At 37.6% G+C, this 13,902-nt stretch overlaps 1 protein-coding gene across 1 annotated transcript in view; it reads right to left on the reverse strand.

Moving 5' to 3' along the window:
- Nucleotides 1-13,084, reverse strand: part of Upp2 (uridine phosphorylase 2) — a 40,297-nt gene extending 27,213 nt beyond the window's left edge. Inside the window, 2 exon segments of the mRNA XM_077110317.1 lie at nt 4,823-4,934; nt 13,023-13,084. Of these exon segments, the coding sequence (XP_076966432.1) occupies nt 4,823-4,934; nt 13,023-13,084 (174 nt within the window).
- Nucleotides 13,085-13,902: the final 818 nt, after the last annotated feature.

Raw genomic sequence — 13,902 nt, forward strand, 5'->3', positions numbered from 1 at the left:
AGATCTGTCTAATGAAGTACCTAACTGAGGTTATGCAGTGGGCACCGCCTGTAGAAACAACTGTCTATAACTATTGGGTGGTCTGATTACATGATGTATTCTGTTTGCATTTAGCAATAATTCCTGGGCCACATACACTCATTTTCAATTACAGGATGTAATTATCCTTTTATTTAAGCCCTCTGTTTCTTATCTATACTTATTGTCTTTTCTGTGGCTTCTCAGTAGTTTTTCAGATGGGGCCTTTAGCTAGTAATGAACTTCAATGGAAGTCAGCCATTAGGACCGTGTAGCATGAGGATAAAAACCAGTGTTTAAGTTTTTTTTTTTTCAATTATTATTGATTATTCATGGATTTTGTCCTCTGTTGGTATGGGTAGTTAAGACTTGGCTCAACATCTAAGTATAAGAAGACTCATTAAATTTTTTTTTAAAAAGAAGAAGAAGAAGATACAGTAGTTTGAAAATAACTTCATTGTGTGGTGCCTGTGAATGTAAATTACAGTTATTCAGATTGACCATAAAACTGAAACAGATGTTAGAATAGCTTGTGGTTTGAGCTCTTCTTTGAACTGTAGATACTGCTGTAATCAACAGGGATTTCTGAATATTTCTGGAGACATAAAGATGATACGCATAGACAGAAGCAGCTTAGTTCTTGAAGACTTACTCCTAAATCAGACTTACTAAACATTACCTCTAGACACAATTTTCAGACTGTCTGCTTTAATGAGAAGTAAAATGTGGCTGAAGACCACCAACATTGACCTTCAGTGATTTATGTTATAAACAAAATGATTTTGTCCTGGTTTTATCAAAGAAGATAGAAATGCATTGCAAATCAGAGGCATTGCAAAAGTATGTCAAGTACTTTGCCTGATGACTGCCAGGACAAACCCACTTTCAAATATCCCCACTATCTTAATTTTGCCATGTTGTATTAATCTAGTACATAAATGTAGTTTATATATTCTGTATGTTAACAAAGGGCTATAAAACCCCTTCAAAATGCATATTTCAGAGTCTTATAAAATAAAGATTTACCACATTACTTGAAATTTCTAGGGCTACAGTGAAGGATGCCAATTAGTGGTTTTATAAAAGACATTTGCAAAGACATTATAAAATATATATTTGGATGTTAAGTTTGAAAAATAACTTCTAAGTTCCCCACATCACATTTTTCAATTGTTTATTTCCAGGGAGTATGGTAGAAACTAAAAAAGCTATCACCAAAACTGTTTTCTGATTTTAACTTTTTAGGCTCTTTTCCAATTAGAAGCTGCCTGAGTTCCAGGCACTAGGATATGAATAGAAGTGATAAGTGTCACTTCCAGCTCCAGCCCATAGAAATCCTACAGGTGATGCTACACATCACCTCCTGACATCTGCCTGATGGGAGTTGACACCCAGGGAGGCTTCAAGCCACCCCTTGAAGATGACAGAGCAACAGATGGGTGGAGGAGCCTGGGTCCCAGAATCACTAGTTTGAGAAAGGCCATCCAACAGCCAGGAGCACCATAATGTGGGTGAGAAGTAAGCTTAATTGTGCCAGGTGAGATTGTGGACTATCAGACCGGCAAACCTTCAGAAAAAAAAAAGAAAAGAAAAGAAAGTGGGGTGCGGTGGTGCACACCTATAATCCCAGTGGCTCAGGAGGCTGAGGCAGGAGGATCTCAAGTTCAAAGCTAGCCTCAGCAAAAGCAAGGTGCTAAGTAACTCAGAGAGACCCTGTCTCTAAATAAAATACAAAATAGGTTTGGGGATGTGGCTCAGTGGTTGAGTGCTCCTGAGTTCAATCCCTGGTACCAAAAAATATCTATATATCTATATATCTATATATTCTCTCTCTCTCTCTCTCTCTCTCTCTCTCTCTCTCTCTCTCTCTCTCTCCATATATATATATAGTGAGGTTAGGAAAGAAGTAGGTAGGGTGATTGTCAGAGTCTTTTGTTTAAACTTTACACACCCAGAGTTCTCCTTTCCTTTAAAGACAATGTTATTAATAATTATTATCATCTTTGTGAGGACAAGGCTGAGTTTCCAGGTACTGATGGATTATTCTCAGCCAAGATTGCTTCCCTGGGACCTAAGAGAGTTAAGAAATTGAACTCAGGATGTCCTCATTTAAAGATAAGAATATAGCTGGTAGAAGGCAAGTTCCTGAGAAAAGCATCCTTGGAAATAAATCAGACTTCACCTGCTGCTTCTCAAAATTCCGGTTTCAGTTAAATAGCAAGTTTTGATCATTAGAACTGTTTCCTGCTCCTCAATATACCCCAAACACATATGCATACACACACACACACACACACACACACACACACACGTATGCACATGCATGCCTCCTATCCGTTAAAATGGCCCAATTGGTAGAGTTGCCCTCACTAGGGACAAATCAGATTCTGAAAAGAGCATGTATTTTATCCAAAAAAGCATCTATAGAAGGTTCATCAATCAGGTGGATGGAGAGATGTAAGGCTGGATGGTAGTTGTGACAGTATGAGAATAGGTACTGATGAGAACCCAGTCAGCTACTGAGCTTGAGAAGTGAAGGCCTGATGCCTGGGATTGTGTCAGAGATGAGACTTCATTTGCCTGTCTGAGCACATGCATGTCAATGTGTGGTAGTCTCCTTATTTTCATGTCTAAAATAAGACTGTGTCTCCCACTGATTTTCTAGAAACTAACAGAATAGTGCTTTAAAAAGTATGGGAAGAACAATTCCTTTTTTATGAGAGAAACCTAGGATTTAATCCAGCTCTTTTCACTCACCAGCTGTGCTGTGCCTATTACAGACAGATCAATATAATTAGGAATAACACTACAAAGATGCTTGGGCCCCAGTTTCTTCATCTGTAAGATGGAAACTATAATTACCTCGGTTGCTGTGAGCACTGGATGGCATACCATTTGTATATCTGTGCAGAGTTGGAGACACAGAAGGCACTCCAGCAGCGATAGAGCAGAGACGGAACCTGTGCATGTACATATAGATCACTCTGTCTCAAAAACATACCCTAAGTCTCTTGAATTTCCTAAACAGATGTGTGCCTTAGTTTATTAATTATGATGAGCTTTCTATTCATCAGTCATCCCTCGATAAGCACCTGGGACAACAATTGTGAAGCACAGACCTTAAACCTAACATTTAAATTCAGGTAAAATGCAGCTATGGAGGACCAAAGGCAGCCTCGATCAGTGACTCTTAAAGCATGAACATCAGAAACCACCATAGGAAAAGAGAGTACATTGAAAAGATGAAGCAGAAGATGAACAGAGGCCATGCAAAGGCTAGGAACAGCAGTCTAGAGGGGAATGGAGAAAGGGCTGGTCAAGTCCCTGCCAATAAATCAACCCACATGCTCACATCTTGCTCCCTAGCAGAAATGAAGGGAGGAAGCTACTTAGCATCTACTGATAACAAGCATAGTAATTCTGGGCCTTCCCTTCTTTTATTCTTTCCTTTCTTCACAGTTTTCCTTCCCGCCTCCTCCTCCTCTGTTTCTTCTGCTACCCAACCTCCTCCTCTTCTTACTCTCCTTCCTCCAGATCCAGTGAATGGACTTCTCTGATTTACTGTAACTTAAGAAGTCCTCCTGGTGTGATGAGCAAGAACCCCGGAAGCAGGACCTAGAAGAAGCTGGTCCATAGTCTAACTTTAACCTCCTCTGAACCCTCTGCACTCAATTACTTTGTTCTATAAAGCTAGTTAGTAACTGCAAACCCTGTCTCGAAGAGCTAATGTGAAGATTTAGTGAGACAGAGGATGTGAAAACTCTTATTTTTATTGCTCTAACTTCTAAAAGAGTGGAAAACAAATCAGATGACAGCTACAAAATTCTCTGCTGGTGGACCATTAAATGTTCTTTTAAAGTTGATTCCCTTTGACCATTTCTGTGACTCATTCTAAACAATCTTAAGTGTGAAAAATTCTTAGGAACAAAAATATCCATTTGGATCCTTTTTATAATGGAAAATAATATAGAAGTTATGTAATTTGTGGCACAGCCACTTCACCTCCATGAACAACGTGTTTCAAAGAAAATGTAATAAGGGAAAACATTAATGACAAAATTAAATAAAAATTGTAGGATGCAAGGTTATGTCATTACAACTATACTCATTAAAAAGCATTGGAAGAAAAGAAAATGGGTTGATGGTTTCTGTATTGAGGTAATAGGACTATGAACAGTCCTACTACCTTAATATTTTTTAAAAATCATTTTTTACACTTTCTAATTTAAAATAATAAACATGAATTGCTTTATAATTAAAATATACATAAGGTAAAACAAATACTTCAGAAATATATTTTTTTCTGGCAGTAGTATATGAAAAACTTTATTATGAAATAATAAAAATCTTAATATAAAATATTGAGTAATGATTATTTTCATGAAGTGGAGTAATACAGTACTGTTAGTTTTTGTGAGTTCCTTTTCAATTTAATAAAATAAGAATTAGTGAGGTTCACCAATAAATGTAGACATTAAGAAGTGAACTGACTCCTTTAAAACATAATGAATTCAAAACACCCAACAGTATTATCAATAAAATTGTATTTATCTCCAGAGACCAGAGCAGCCAAATAGTCATGTTTTCATTAAATTGGGTTTGAAAATCTTTATGTCTTATTGGGGTGGAAATTATTATTCATGATGTTCACATTCTGAACTGTTTTAGAGAATCAGTGCAGATTTGGTTCCTATTGGGACCTCTGACATTTCTCTAGCTAAGGGGATAAAGTTTATTTTGGTAAAGCAACAAAAATTAGCAGAGGAAACTCAATCATTTTTTCTGGAATTAGAAATATGTTTACCTTTACATCCCCACACATTGCTGGTGGATTGTGTGTTTTTGTTCCTAAATCCAGGTGATAGAGAATGCCTTCATCCATAGAATCCAGGTAAGAATTCTTAATTCTTTTTTTTCTGTAAGAAAAAAAAGCACATATATACAAAGAGGATGTAAAACAAATTGGTGAGAAAAGCACACAAAGAAAGAAGGATTTCAGACTAGATCTAAGATTGCTGCTAGCCCAAATGCTGGACCCAGACTTTCTTTTATAATAAAATGTGGTATAATAATATTAATAACAATGACTAGTATTTGCCTTACACTTACTGTGTGCCAGGCATAGAACTTAGTGTTAAAATTGTACAATGGCATGAAGACTGCCTATAAGAGATGAGTTAACTCATTTAATCCTATAACTACTCTGTAGGTAAGTGAATTACTAATTAGATTTACAAATGAAGAAGCCAAGACTTACAGATGATGAGATAATTGTGGAAGTTGACACACCCGGTGAATTATGAAACAATCATCTCTGCTCCATTCACTCTGACCCTCTAGGTCTTCTTTCTCTCTGGGGAATTATGTCACATAAGCTACTGGGCTCTGGAATCAGATTGCCTGGGTCCCGGTACCAGCTCAACCTTGAATATACTAATTGTGTAAACTTGGGTAAGTTATCTTTGTCCTTTCAATATCTCATCCATGAAATGGGTAGTGAAAATTACTGCTTTGTAAGCTTAATGTGAGCCCTGAATTAAATATTTGCAACACAGCTGATAGGCATGAACATAGCTTTCAGTTTTAAACCTCTCACCTTGAGAACCTAAAACGTAGCAGCTTTAGGGAGAACTATCAGAAAAAGTGTAGCAAAGAATGCTATGCATTTGTGAAACCCCAATTCTTTTTCCTTCTGGAAACAGAAGAAAATTAGATTATAGTCTCAGTTTCCAAGATAAGTTACCAGACTGTTCTGACCTAGGAAATGTGTGTGGATGTGACTTCCCTACTTCCAGGCCTGGCTCAGGTGGAAATCATGGGTCTCTCAATAGCCATGTGGAATAGACACCCCTCTTTACCCCATTAACCTGTTTCATTTTATTTATTCATTGGTGCTGGGTGATTGAACCCAGGGCCTTGGGCATGCCAGGCAAGGTCCCTACCACTGAGCTATATCCCCAGTTGCTACTCCATCAACTTGTTCTGGATTAAGAAAGAAGCTACTGATCTCCAAGCAGCATTAAGCTGCCTGACCCATGAGAGGTTATTAATTTGGGTCAATGTATTTTGCCCATTAGACAATTTAAGAGAGAATGATGGGTGGAAGCAGAGATGAATAGGCTCCTGGAGAGACTGAACACGGATGTAAAAGAAAGAATGCCTAGGCACATAACTCTGAAAAAAAATAGGGCTTAGAGTTGACTGAGAAAAGAATATTCAGGATAAGCATGAAGGAGAAGAAGTGTGGCTAAAGTGCTTGAAGAAATAGGAGTGAAAAAGTAAAATACCGAGTTTTAAACCCCAAAAGAATATAAAACTATTGTAAGAAGGTAAATGAAACTTTAAAACAAAAGGTAAGACAAGAAGAACATTTCAATGTAGAAATTCAATTTGTCCAGTAGCATTTTCCCAAAAAAAAAAGAGTATGGGAGAGGGTACAAAAGAGCCATTGGGAAGGCAAGCTTGCCATAAAAAAAGGACCATTGCAGGAAGAACCGATACTGGAGGGCCTGGTGTCCACCAATCATTCCACTACTGGGCGTGGCTCAGTGGCTACTTATTCACTTCCACTACTCCTAGTGTGACACCCCAGCCTCAGCCTTGCCTACACCATCCTTCCTAGCCAGCTGTGGCTGCCAGTCCCCTGCTTCTTCCCTGTGTATGATTATTACCCCATTCCACATTGGCCAGCAACCTGTGCTCCCACGGCCACCTTTCTATCTTCCCTGATGAGGGCTGATCCTTACTGCTATGTCTCTAACCTCTGCACCCTTCTTTGCCTCCTTCTCAACTCTCCATGGAGTTTGTGTATGTCTGGGTCTGAGTATATTTAGGTATGTAAGCTATGAATCTCGTAGCCTATTTCAGCTCCATATACCAGTACTTCTAAAAATTTAACATGCCTAAAAATCACCTCTTTCAGAAATTCATGGCAGTACATTTGGGATGTATGCGTAATTTCTAACAAGTACCTTGTTGGCGCTTGTGTTCCTGGTCTGCAGGACAACCCTGAATATCTCTGTCACTGAGGACCCCACTGACCATGCTGAGGACCCCACTGACCATGCTGAGGACATCCATTCCTTTCCAACCAAGGCCATCCTCAGGCCAGGTCCCCAACACAAAAGTCCCTCCCCTATCACACTAATCCTTCCTCTTTTGTTTGGTAAAAAACACAGGATGCCAGACAGTAGCTGCTGCTATGGGAAGAACCTTAATTCAATCTAATTCATACTTACAAAGCACACTGTCCACAGTCTTTGGTTATTTGGGTAATAATTGCATACCACTCTAATTATTCATGATGAATTATCTACCTAATATCAAGACATTTTGCCAAGAATTAACTGAGACTTCTCTGGTTTTCCCTTCCATTTCTCTCCAAATATTTTTAAAATACCTTAACAAGTCTTACAACTTTACACACCTCCAGAGACGCTTACCCTGATTGCACATTAAAAGCACCAATAAGGTTTTTTAAAAAATCACTGCTCACAAGGTGAAATTAATTTAAATGATCTGAAAGTATTTTTAAGTCTTGCCAGATGATGGGATATAGACTCATCCTGTAAGTCTTGCTTCCTGAAACATCCTATTCCCTTCCCTTCCATTTTTCACTTATCAAAATATTAATCAGGGGCTGGGGTTGTGGCTCAGTGGTAGAGCAGCGCTCACCTTGCATGTGCAAGACCCTGGGTTCCATCCTCAGCACCACATAAAAATAAATAAGTGAAATAAAGGTATTGTGTCCAACTAAAAAATTACTGATAATTCTTCAAACTCCAATTGAAATATCATATCTTCCATGAAGGCTTTTCCAAGTATCTTCCCTCCCCAATCAACAGTATTTTATTCCCTTGATGTGCTATTAAAGCTTTTGCTTATTCTAATGCTGTTAGATAACATTTCATGTTGTAATAGTTAATTTTTTATCTTCCCAGAAAGATTCTAAATTCCTTGATACAAGTGATGTTATATGTCTCTCTTTAACCCCAAGTCTCAACAAATCCTATTTATTAATTTAAATTTAACTGTTCAGGAAGTGAAACAAAATACTATTAATTTTCTCCTCAAGAAGTTAGAAGTAACAGATTCCTAAGTAGTTACTGGGTCAATCCTTGTTTGAAAAATGAAGTATTCCAAGATATTGCTATACTACTTCAGGACAAACCTGTAATCTCAAAGCAGGACACCTCTTTTCTTCTAAGAGGCAACAACAACAACAAAAAAAACCCATTTACCCAGTCCCTCCTCATGGCAAGTGTGTTCTACAAAGCAGAGGGGCAGCATGTGAGAAACGTAAAAGCTCAGATTCCACCCTAGACCTACTCAATCAAAATCTGCATTTTAACAAACTCTAGTTATTCACATGCACATTAAAACTTGAGAAACTCTGCCATCCACTTTCTCTTCCAAATTCCACTATACTTTCTATTTCACTCCGCCAAAACTATTTTCATGATCTAGAGATTTTCTTTTGGATTCCCAGATGAATCTACAAATCATTACTCGCATTCATCTACCCTAGTGCTTCTAAATTCTAGCTACTTTTCAGAATCACTGGGACAACTTCAAGGAATACTGACATCTGAACACCATCTCTAGAATCTTTGACTCCGTTGATCAAAGAGAACTGGGCTTTTGTGTTTTAAAAGATACATGACCTACTCCATATTTCCTTTTTCAAGAAGAAATTTTCAAGCCAGCACAGTTATTAATGATATTCTCTTATACTAAGTATAATGCTCTTGTTCATTCATTTAGATATTCTTTTAGTTTCTTTGATGATTGGTCCCAACATTTAATTGTAAGAAAAGAACCAAATGAAGGGAATAGAAAGGGAAGGCAGCTCAACAGTAACACAGGTTTATTTGGGACAAACCCATGGAGGGGGACCCAGTGGAGAATGGGCCTGGAGTAGATATAGGGCAATTACTAAGGGCTGTTAGAAAAGGGTCCTTGTGGTGTGACCTTCATAAGGAACCAGGTGTTTTTCATAATTTCAGTCCCCAGAAAACAATTTCCTTTCTTATAATGTTGTTTGGGGTTTAGGTCAGGCTGAGTCAGAGGACCCTTGTTCCAAGATGGAGAATATGTTTCAAAATAGTGTTGCTATGTCAAGTTCTTCCTAACAGTAATAACTCCTCAATCAAAAAATATGGTGGCAGGTGAGGCAAGAGTGGGGGAGTCCTATGGAAGATATTTTTTGTTATTGTTCCATTTGCTCATGGAAAAGCACTTCTAAGATGATCAATCACTCTATCAGCAAAAAAAAAGGAAAGACTTGTTGACTATTTGGTGTCTTCTGATTACAGGTGAATTTTAGGATGGTTGGTTATATTTCAGTGAAAAATGACATTGAAAATTTGATAGGAATCACACTGAATCTGTAGATTACTTTGGGTAGTATGGACATTTCAACACTATTAATTCTTCCAACCCACAAACGTGGGATATCTTCCATGTATTTGTTTCTTCTTCAAGTTCTTTCTTTGATATTGTTTTCAGTGTACAGATCTTTCACATCCTGGTTAAATTTATTCCTAATTATTTTATTTGTTTTGATAGAATCATAAATAGGATAATTTTCCTCTATTTTTTTCAGATAGATCTTTAGTGTGTAGAAACACTTCTGATTTTGTTAGGTAGCCAGTCAGCCATGAATGGCTGAGCAGGGAAAGGACAGTGGAGGACTGAAAACCACAGGGAGCCTATCTAACAGAAATCACCTAGAAGATGGAGGTTTGCTATGTTAAAGCCTCCCCAGCCATAATCACCTCCTCCTGAGAAAAACTACTGTTTCAAGATGATGTCACACCTTATAGGTAGCATGAACAATCTCCAATCATCCTGGCCACTAAAACATCAAGACCCTCACAAGAAAGCTTGCTGAGAGCTACTCAAACAAGTTAAGGGAGCAGAATATTGAGGCAAAACCAAGGGGGACACAATTTCCTAAAAATTCCTAACTCTGAGCACCAAACCATCCTCTCTTGGAGGTGATCCACAGAGTTTCAGTACTATCAGTTAAAAGTCAAGAGGTGGACCAGGTGAACCTGGGTGAGACTCTGGAAACTTTTCTGGGACCCCCAATAAACCTGGACATCAGGAGACATTTACCAAAGAGATACAAATGGCCAACAAACCACTAATCATCAGGGAAATACAAAGTCAAGTCACAACAAGATATTGCTTCACACCTGTTAGAATTCTGGCTATCTTCCAAAAGAGCAAAGATAACAAGTTTTGGAAAGGATGTGGAGGAAAGGGTACCCTTACACACTGTTGGTGGGAATGTAAATTAGTATAGTCATTGTGGAAAACAGTATGGGAGGGGTGCCTCAAAAAAAAAAAAAAAATAGAACTACCATATGATCCAGCAATCACACTACTGAGTGTATGTCTAAAGGAAATGAATTTAATATATCAAAGAGATACCTGTATACTCATATTCATTTCAGCATTATTCACAACCACCAAATTAGAGAATCTTCCTAAGTGTTCTTTGGTGGATGCATGGATAAAGAAAATATAGTATATACACACGTACCCTCAAAGACTAGTCAGCCTTTAAGAAGAAGGGAATTCTGTCATAAGTGACAACATGGATGAAAATGGAGGACAGACACAGGAAAACAAATACTATCTGATCTCTCTTACATGTGGAATCTAAAAATTTTTAACTCATAGAAACAGAGAGGAAACGATGGTTACCAGAGACTGGAGGGTAGGGAGGAGGATGATAAAAGGAAAAATATTGATCCATGGGAACAAAGTTTCAGAATGGTGTAATAAGTTTTAGTAATCTACTGAACTGCATGGTAATCAGAGCTCATAATAATGTATATATTAAAATTGCTTTTAAAATATATTTTTAGCATTCAACGGCAAAGTTGGTGAATATGTTAACTACAATATACAATTTGAGTTTTTCTACAATATACAAATCAAAACTTTACGGGGGCTGGGGTTGTGGCTCAGTGGTGTGTTTGCCTAGCATGTGTGAGGCACTAGGTTCGATCCTCAGCACCATATAAAACATAAATAAAATAAAGGCAGTCTGTCCATCTACAACTTCAAAAGAAAAACCTTTTTAAACTTCACATTGAACTCCATAACTTTATATAATTATTATTTATTTGTTAATTAAAAATAAATTTTAAAACATTTTTAAAAGAAAGAGTTGTTTGGGATTTCATGTCAAATTCAACCCAGTATAAATCTGGCTTTGGAATACTTTAGAATATATAATTGTTACTAAGTACACTTACATGTACTATTTCCTCTTCATTTTTTTTTCTTTTCTTTTCTTATTTTTGGTTGTTGCTGTCATAACACATGAAACTAGCAAACCATGGCAAGCACACAGCATGGTCAGTATTAAATATTGTTCACCAAAGAAAAATGCTAGCTGGGAAGAAATTTTCCATTTTCTGTTACCTTCATCTTCCTAATTTTTCCTTTTCTCTCTCTCCGTGGCTTCCCTGAGGAAATAAAGATGGCAGGAGGAGCTGTTTGGGCTAAGTAGATTGTTTTCTGAAATGCCGACATGATGGCAAAACATTGCACACAACTCTCAGCAAATCAGAGGGAACTTGCAAAAATTCCTTAAGCCTCATGAAGATTAATGCTCTATTATGTTCTGTTAACCTGGGGCAGAAATTGGTGCTAAATTTGCAGGCAGCTTTGGCAGATTTATGTCTACCCTTGAGATGAATAACATCCATGGTATTTTAGAGGTGAATTCTATGTAAAGTCCATCACAAAGCACATGAAATCACTTCATAATGTGCTGCCACACAGTTAAATCACCCTTAGGCACAGGGAGGCCCCTTTAATTATTTCTCAGATCCAGCCCATGGTCCTGGAATTAAAGGCTGAACTCTGTAGTGAATTCTAGGCAGAACTTAGAATTCGTTCACACATGAATATTTTCTGTAACTTCTTCCTCCCCACTTTCTCTTTCTTTTTCTCCCTCCCTCCCCACCCTTCTCTCTCCTTTTTTATGTCTACCTAGTTTATTCTGGTATTCATAAGGCTATGGCTTTTGCATGGGTAAGAAAAACATTATAATGAAAATTTCAGGTAAAAGAGAAGATATGATGATTTAGAATTACCTTCTAATATTCATACATGAGCTGGGCCCTGTGCCATAAGCCTATAATCCTAGCAAGTCAGATGGCTGAGAAAGGAGGATCACAAGTGAGAAGCCCCAAGCAACCTGCCTCAAAAAATAGAAAGGGCTGGGGATGTAGCTCAGTGGTAAAACACCCCAGGTTCAATCAAAGCATCATCAGTCCATGAATCATATGTGGGTATATATGGACACCCCAAATCTTGGCAACAGGAGGAAGCATCTACTCTTCCTACCACTGTGATGGCTGAGGTTATAGAATCTGTCTATGGAGTAGGAGTGAGAAAGTTATTGCAAAAGTCTAATTTGATTAGCAGTTCTTGCTCTCCCTCCAAAATGCCTCCTTTAAGTGTCTTCGTGAGTCTTAGAAACATAACTGCAGTATCCCCAAGTCAAAGCCACTGCCTGGTTTCAAAACCAAGGTGCCCCATGGGAAAGTTTTTGAGCGCAGTGACTGCCTATGACAGCATGTACTTATATTTTTCATTTATGACCTGCGTTTCTCTGTCCATCTAGACCTAAATTTTCCAAGGCAACTTTTCGAGTTCTGTTGTTTTGCATCCTCCTCCTAGCATTCCTCACTGTTACCCCACTTCTTAATGAACCAGTGCTCCCTCCTCACAACCAAGAACCAAGGAATGAAAATGTCACTGTGAGGAACATTTACATTGTTTTTATTTAGATTTGTATTATGAACTGTATTCCAACTATATATTGCCTAAACTTAAGAAATGAATATAATTATATATTTGTATAATTTACATAATTATATATTTATAGTTATATAATTATAATTAGTATAATTCATCATCTGAGCATTTAATAGGAACATCCCTCTGATCAAAATAAGTAGAAAATAAAAATTACTTACCCATTATATGTATTCCTGTCAGGTCTCATGGATCTACTGGAAGCAGGTAAAATGGAAGCCATACTGTGTATTATATGGATATCAGGAAAGAGAAAGAGTGTGATTTGCTTTTAAATTATAGGTCTAATGATAATTATTCAGCTCCAAGTAAGGATAATGTCGTTCCTTAAAACTTATGTTTCTTCTGAAATTGTTGATGAGTTCTTCCCTTAGAATTTTACTCTCTTACTAATTAAAAAATAACCTCCCTAACACAGCCTTTTATACTATAGTCCAGTTCTTAGAATATCACTTCCTCAAGAAGATAGGCTCCCTTTGAAGCTTTGGCATCCTTATCTTTTTGGTTAGTTTGTTAACTATTGACCAGAGCACCTTTCCATTACATCTGACCTTGGTCTCTAAACGGGTCTGGGATAGTATACAGACTTATTTACTTTGAGATAACTGTATATAGATACAAGTCCTCTTTCAGTTTTCATGAAAATCCCACCACATTATCTTAAAAATGTGTCCAGTGCACGTGAGAACTTTCAGTTCTCAAGCATTTCATTTTCCCATCCCCATCCCACCCCTTGCCAGTGTGTTTTCATTCTTTGTGATCACAGGGAAAACATTCAAGGTTGGGACCTCAGAATCTCCCTTTTTCTGAACTTTGCCCACTCAAGTTCACACAGAAGTTCTGATAATTAAACAAAACTTGCTTCTCAGCTACTCCTCACTTATTTAAATCCTAGGTTGTCTCTAAAATCCACTAAACCATCTCTCTGACAATCCAGGCAAATAAATTATAGCCTAATATTTTCAGAAAAGAGTTTCTGTTAAGAAACCTATGAATTAACTACCTCTGTTGATGCTTCTCGCTTTTCCTTGGGATGAGGGA

This window comes from Callospermophilus lateralis, chromosome 9, assembly GCF_048772815.1.
Source record: "Callospermophilus lateralis isolate mCalLat2 chromosome 9, mCalLat2.hap1, whole genome shotgun sequence".
Taxonomy (NCBI): domain Eukaryota; kingdom Metazoa; phylum Chordata; class Mammalia; order Rodentia; family Sciuridae; genus Callospermophilus; species Callospermophilus lateralis.